Raw genomic sequence first — 7158 nt, 5'->3', positions numbered from 1 at the left:
GACCCTAGTGAGGATTAGGCGGAGTATAGATAATGGATGGATGAGTTAACTGGAGGCACACCTGTGGATGTATTTTAAGGCATACCTCAGTGTTGTCCTAGCGTGTCTTTGAAAGAACTAACTGTCAAGTAAATGTAGTAGAATGAGAAGTTAAATGTTTCCATATGAAATGTAGAGAACAAGTATAAAGTATCATAAAACAGAAATACTCAAACAAACACACTCTGACATGCAGCACTGTCGAGTATTTGCATCTTTATTGTGATCCTGGTATATGACAAGTCCACCAATTATCAGCCATTGAAAAATTCAAGTAAATAGACGAATGTTCACTTGACAGTCATGTTAAACACAGATAGTGGATGTTAGAGGGTATACTGGACAGTTTGCGGAGTGATAAGGATGAAACAGGCAGCAAACACATGTCATATTATAGTGAATACACCAAAATGTCAAACAAAGTTGTCGGATTTTGTCCACATTTATGGAAAACAAAAGGCATTAAAAGACGCTGCCGTGTGCTGCAGAATAACATGCCAGAAATATGAATACTACACTGAATATTTTACACATAAAGTAAAATATTTCTTCATCTAAATAAGTTTGAGTAACGTCAGGGCAGTAGAATCCCCCCTCTCACATACTGAAATAAATAAAAAAAAAAGAACAAACACTTAAAACTACTTACAGAAACGTACACATAAACAACAGATAATCGCCAACCAGGGCTTCACATTAAAATAAATAACTTCCAAACACACATTTGTCTCAGGTTGTCAACACGTTAAGAAATGTTACATTCAGAAAAATGAGGTCTACAGGTTAGAAAGAAAGGGGAAAAAAAAAGTCGATGTGATGAAGCAGATAGCTCACAGATTTACAACCGAGCAGAAAAACGTCCCTTCCTGTGTGGAGTCACACTCTTATTACAGCCGCTATCACTTCCATCCAGGCATGCTGGCTGTAGATAATGACCGTTTTAGGAAATATTATCGCTTGCTTTGCATAATAGCATGTCTCCGTGTTTAAATCATAATCATTTATAATAACAAAAGCCCGACTGGATAAAAGGATTACAGCTTAATTATCATTGACACAGAGTTGTGGTTTCTGGGATCACAGTCTCATCTACCTTAATTACCAGCAGCCGTAGGGACCGTCCTACCGCCGCACCACCGACAGAAGATAATCCGTGTGCGTGAATGATATCAGTTTTGACAAATTTGAACAATCCAAGGTCGACTGTTTTAAAAAAAAGTACGAGTTAAAACCCAGATGTAGTCAGTAATCTATAGACATCAAAAAAAGAAGAGTTGAAGTGACAGACCTTCACTATTGCACTCAAATTCAAACTCATTACTTGGCACAGAGCAAAGTTTAACCTAAAGACAAATAAAAGTACAAAGGTTCAGTTCTTTCCTGGAGCCACACGTACAGAACGTCAGATATTTAAGATACCACTAGATGTGCTTTAACAAATGTAGTGTTTGCAGGTTTCAAAAAGCTTCTTTAAACGCACATTTTCTGTCTGTATGTTGGAATGTGGGTTTAAATGTCATCCTTTATAACCGTATGATTTATTTTTAACCTAAAATCCACTTTGCAGGAATGCGTTCAGAACACTTTTACTCACAAATGTAATTTTTCTTTTGTCCGGGTTTTTTTTTTAATCATTTGACGAAAAAATGCTCCTTTAGATTTGAGTTTTTTTCCTTTAGTAGCTTTAAAAGTCTCCTCATGGTTCAGCAAGACAACATGAGAGGGAAGAGACACATGTTAATAACTGAAATGCCAAATAAGATAAAATAATAAGGGGAGAAAATAGCTAGAAGAAGTTTTTATCAGTATTTTTAGAATATGGAAACGTAACTCGTCAACACAGACTAAAGGGGAGAAAGTGGCCCCGAATGAATCACGTTTCACTTCATCCTGAAAGAAAATCAAGTCTAAAACCTACAATCAACACTAATAATCCATCAAGATGCTTTCAAAATCCAGGACAGTGAATTAAAGTGAAATGAAGTTCATTCTGGGGGATTTCAAGTTTGGACTTGGACTACAAACCGTGTGTGTCTTGTGCTTTTCTCAACACAAAATTGGGCTAAAAGTTAAAAGTAATAAATATGATGGTCATAATAAAAAAAAAAAAAAGAAATTCAGACCATCTTCAAACAATCAAGTCTCTGTCACGAGTCAGACAGTAACACAAAAAACACACTGAGACAAAACAGCAAAAGGAAAAAACAAAATGTGCAAAAATGCTGTTTGAAGACGATCAGGATGTTTCTCCAAAAAGGATCTTAGAGCTAAAAAATCATCATTGTTGCTTTTAAATGGAGTGAATTGTAGGAAATACTCAGATTTCTAAATTTCTATTCAAGGGGATGTTTTGACATGTGTGAGCAATGAAAGCTGGAATCAAACATCTGCTTGTAATCTTGCCATTTGATCCACTGGTTTTGGATTAAACTCTAATTTGACCAGTATTCAGATTCAGTGTTTTGGTAGCAAATGTGTTCAGATCCTGTACAGGACTATTATTTCCTATAGAAGAGCCATTCTCTTTATCATAGAGAGTGCCACTGTCCTGTTTCTAGCTGCTATAATCAGTATTAATTTGTCAGTTTGGTCGGACAGATGCGGCTCCAGTCCTCCTCGCTATCTGAGGACAACGATGACGGCTCTAAGACACTTTGGGAAACAACGCAGATCCTCCTCAGAGACACAGCGACAAAAGTTCACGGCAGGTTCGCAACATTTTTAAGCAACATGGGACAACTTTACCAAGAAGTTGTTCCACAGTTGCCCCTGTAGAGGCTGATATTGCCCACCTGCACTTCCTTAAAACGCTGCGTATGTATCGTCACCTTCAGGGCAGAGACGGTAGTGTTAAAGAAATTGCCTAAAGCCTCGCTGCTTCCATTACAGGAAAACAAAAAAAGAGTGGAAACGTGTGAATGGGGTGTCTCACGTCGTTGCCTCTTTGTGTGAGCGTCGCCCCAAACATGTGCCCTTACAGTACTGTGAAACTGGAAACAGTAAGAAAAGAACCAAACAAGCCAGCTTGTCAGCCTCCTTCACAATGCCCTCCACCTAAAGAGCTCAAACCTCAGGAAGAGAGAGAGAGAGAAGAATGCTGCTTCACCCTCTCAGCCCTCCTACATCTCTTCTATCGTTTGATCCAAGCAGATCTCCCTCCAACTACTGGACGCTCTGTTTGTATGATGCCAGCAAAGGGCCAGTCTATTAGTTTACTTTGAACCAAATGCAGCATATATTCATCCAAAACGTGCGAGGCCACTTGTGTAGCCGTGTTTGAATCGTCCTTCAAACGTAAAGGGGATAATCAACACTCTGAGTAGTTTGTGGTTCATTTTTATCAATAAATCCAAAGGCCATTTAAGCAGCCGTTCGACTTTAAAACTACTTTTTTGTGTAATTTCCTTGCAAAATAAAACTGGCACATCAAAGCAAACTCTTCATCCTTTGCATGTGACTCAGGGAAAAGTTTCTCCTATTCATCAGAAACAAGAGGAATACTATTTAATGTCCCTGATGACTTCAATAAAAACAGCTGCCCCTGGTACTCTGGACCTTTACAGAACCACACTATTACCAAAAAAACACCCCCAGAGGAGCCAGAACTACCAACACACATGACCATCAGGCAGGGTTTCCAACCTCCTGTTCATCATCTAACCAAGCAAAAGGGGCTGAAACATCTGTCACCTCACCCACTAACGGGGCTTCAATCCAATCCTGTCCTTAACAAACACAAAGCAGGATCCGTCGTGAGAGAAGCTCATCCCAGAATTCCACAGTTCGTCAGACCCTCACTGAAGCACCTTCGCCTTTCATGGAAAAGGGGAATTCTCCAAGTTTAGAAGTAAGTCAGCGCAAGTCTCTCTCTCTCTGGATCTCATTTGTGGATCTTCCAGTTCCTGAGGAGGTGAAGCTTCCAGGATGGCGGGGTCACAGAAGAGCTGGGGAGGTGGAGTTGCCCCCTGGAGGGTGACGAGGAGGACGAGGTGGAGGCCAGTAAGAACCTTCCTGCCCCTACTCTGCCGTCTGTCACCCAGGCCTTCAGACCTGCAGCTGCAGACAGATACCCTGCAGAGGAAACAGCAGTTATTTACACGTTGTCTTTACATCTGTAGATCTATCTATGGATGCTAAACTTTGAGTTGACAGAAAGACAGACGTACTACATTTAAAACACAACAAAACCCTTAAACCTGCAGTGCGGAACTTTTGTCTCCCCCTCCTGTCAGTGACAATAACCACAAAATCAATACATGTGTGATTATAACATAAGCCTAAACTGTAATCCTTCGTCCCAGTTTCTTGATTATGTGGAGCTTCAGAAACATTTCTTAGTTGCTGTAGCTGACTCTGTCTCTGTAGCTACAGTTGCTCAGGTCTAGAAAACCAATCGTTGTGTGTACATGTAAACACATGTTGTATCTTAAATGTCTATATTATCATTTGGCATATGATCTGCTTTTCAGAGGAACTATCTAAAAAGCTGTCCAAAGCTTCCAGCCTCACTTTAACGGAGCGAAACGGTTGTGATAGAATTAGGACAACGCTGATTGGACGCACTTTACGTCTCAAAGGTGGAACATGTTTGGATGCTGGTGAACCAACATCCTGAAAGAAGATTAAAAGCGGTGGAGACACAAAACACCACTTTGGTCAGAACTTTCAGGGTAGAATCATCATGAAAACCAGATGCAAAGATGTGTAAACTGGGTCTTTAGCCTTCAGTTGAAGCATCCATGCACTCGTGTGATCACAGATTCAGCTAAATCTGTGGGGACACTTGTGAATCAGGATCGAAAAGATCACTCATCCCAGTAGTGGCCTCAGATACCAGATTTAAACCTCCAGTATACTGTGAAATACTGCACCAAAAGTCCCGCACTCCAGCTTTAATAACAACACATCCATGGTGTGTTGTTGCCACACTGCAAAGTTAGACCATCTGTTATGTGTGAAAAGTTATTGCTAAACAAATACTAGCATGAACAGAATGATACAAACAATGAATGTGAACAGACTTTCAAATCACTGCCGGCTGCATGGGGCTGACATGCCAAAATCAATCATCCCTCTTCGTCCTGAGTATTCTGATTAACATCATGTTTTGTTCCACCTGCACTTTAGTCACAAGGGTTTGCCTTCACAGAGACGTTTTATCGCTTTTCAGCTGCAACTTCCACATGAGAGACCCTTTTTAATAACTGACAAATTGCCATTTAGCCTAATACGACCTTCCTTTGTAGCATATCTGTCATTAGGATTAATTCACTTCAAAGTCCTTTCCCACAACGTCATACAAGAGAGGGCACAAAAGTCTGTTCAACGTCAGTGAAAACACTATAATCTGCATTCTGTCTGCCTGCATCTCTGGCCTCAGGTGCTCCTTCAGCTTATTTATGATATTCAAAACCTAATTCTTAATTAAAGGTACCCTCCCTGTGCAGGTTTTTCATCACCAGCTGCCCTGTTGAGCAAATAAGATCTGAATGATGTAGATTTAAAATTTCAAGAAACATGGGCTTTGATAAGAAATAAAGTTCTGTACATTTGTTAGCTGTCAGATACTGAATGTTTACAAGAAATCTCCACAAGGCACCTTTAACTTAGAGTTCTGATATGGTCAGCCACACTTGGGCACAAATCAGAACAGTTGGTTTTGGTTTTGTTTCCCATGTGAGAGAAAAATAAAAAACAAATTTTATGCTTCATCAGTAACATCTGACACCAAAATCCACTCCGATATTTAACACATCCCTGCTCTAAATATTGGCCTAATGCAATAAAATCTACAAATATTCCATTCATCCATAACCTGCCTGTGTTTTACCAAAAAAAGTGCTGCCTTTAACTTCTCTGCTCACAGTCAGTGCTCCTTTCATAATGTTAGAGGTTAGAGACAACATACGGTACCTCTGTTGCCTTTCCATGCACAGACAGCAGGCAGAGTGTGAGCCTCACTCCTGGAGCTCAGTCAGAGCCACACAGCATGCAGCTCTATCATCCTTACTCTGGGCAGGACCGTCCACTCCGCTGCCAGTCGCCATGCTGCGACTGCGACTGGTCAGCTTCTTGAGCTCGCTGGCAAAGGAAATGACTTTCTTTTTGTCCTCCCGCACCACCTGGAAGCAGAAATGGATTTGTGTTAATGAAACGCACGCTCACGGTAAGAAACACGGTGCCGGTCGGTTTTTGAATAGATCATAAGGGCAGATAGCAGGCTGAACAAACATTGGTAAAATAAATGAAAACCTAAATAAACAGAGCTTGCGAAATCATTTAACCTTTATTCGACGAGGCAGGTCGTTTAAACACATTATTTTCAAGGTGTCACAGCAAAAGACCTCGAGTGTAAAAGGTTGATGAATAAATAAAATGCCGGCAGAATCAAAGCGTACAGTATAAACACAACACAGTATAAATACATTTGAAAAAGGACTAAACTTTACATAAAAAAAATCACAAAAACAAACACAGAGCAGCAGCAGCAGCAGAGCACATGAAAGAAACTGAAAGCAGTGGTAGCAGCAAGCAACAGGTTAAAGATACAAGTCATGTTAAAATACAGGATGAGTGCAACAACATGGATTAGTGCGAGAGAACAGCACGTTGGAAAAACAGTCACTGAAGCAGTTCTTTCAAGCACATGCAAAGCTGTTTGCTTTGTGATTCTCAGCTCCTGTTTGCAAGCGCAGAAGTACAAGGATTAAATAGTCACACTTTGTGGTGAAATTTTAATTCAACTGCAGCGTAGCGGCTGGCTCAGTGTCTCACAAAACTACGACACCAGGAAAGTACAAAAGGACGAAGACAAAACCATATGCTCTAAGTACTAATGCACATATATACAGAATAAAAACGTTGAAAACAAACACTAAAAAGTCTCTAGAACTGGAAATAGGTTATCGTGTTTAGAGCTACCTGCTCTTTGAGTTTAAGAATGAACTTTCCCGCGCCCCGCCAGCGGTTCTGAGCCTGGTAGACGCACTCGTGATCCAGCAGCACTCGCTGAAGGGGCTTGGTGGCGGAGGACTTCTTAGAGCCGGCGTCCTTGGTCACCTCCTCCATCAACACATAGTCACATGGGTTGGGATTAGACAGGATACTGTAGGAGTACTT

The 7158-nt window shown here is 40.7% G+C and overlaps 1 protein-coding gene across 1 annotated transcript in view; it reads right to left on the bottom strand.

The window, feature by feature from the left end:
- Window positions 1–235: 235 nt before the first annotated feature.
- plce1 (phospholipase C, epsilon 1) overlaps window positions 236–7158 on the bottom strand; it is an 89963-nt gene continuing 83040 nt past the window's right edge. The window contains exons 43-45 of the mRNA XM_008277589.1: window positions 6961–7155; window positions 6050–6161; window positions 236–4110 (exon numbers count right to left, since the gene is read on the bottom strand). Coding sequence (XP_008275811.1) covers window positions 3920–4110; window positions 6050–6161; window positions 6961–7155 — 498 coding nt within the window. The 3' untranslated portion in view covers window positions 236–3919. The remainder of the gene's footprint in view (window positions 4111–6049; window positions 6162–6960; window positions 7156–7158) is intronic.

This window comes from Stegastes partitus, unplaced genomic scaffold, assembly GCF_000690725.1.
Source record: "Stegastes partitus isolate 25-593 unplaced genomic scaffold, Stegastes_partitus-1.0.2 Scaffold101, whole genome shotgun sequence".
Taxonomy (NCBI): domain Eukaryota; kingdom Metazoa; phylum Chordata; class Actinopteri; family Pomacentridae; genus Stegastes; species Stegastes partitus.
Note: the sequence above shows the minus strand (reverse complement) of the source record. Positions and strands in the feature narration are given on the sequence as shown.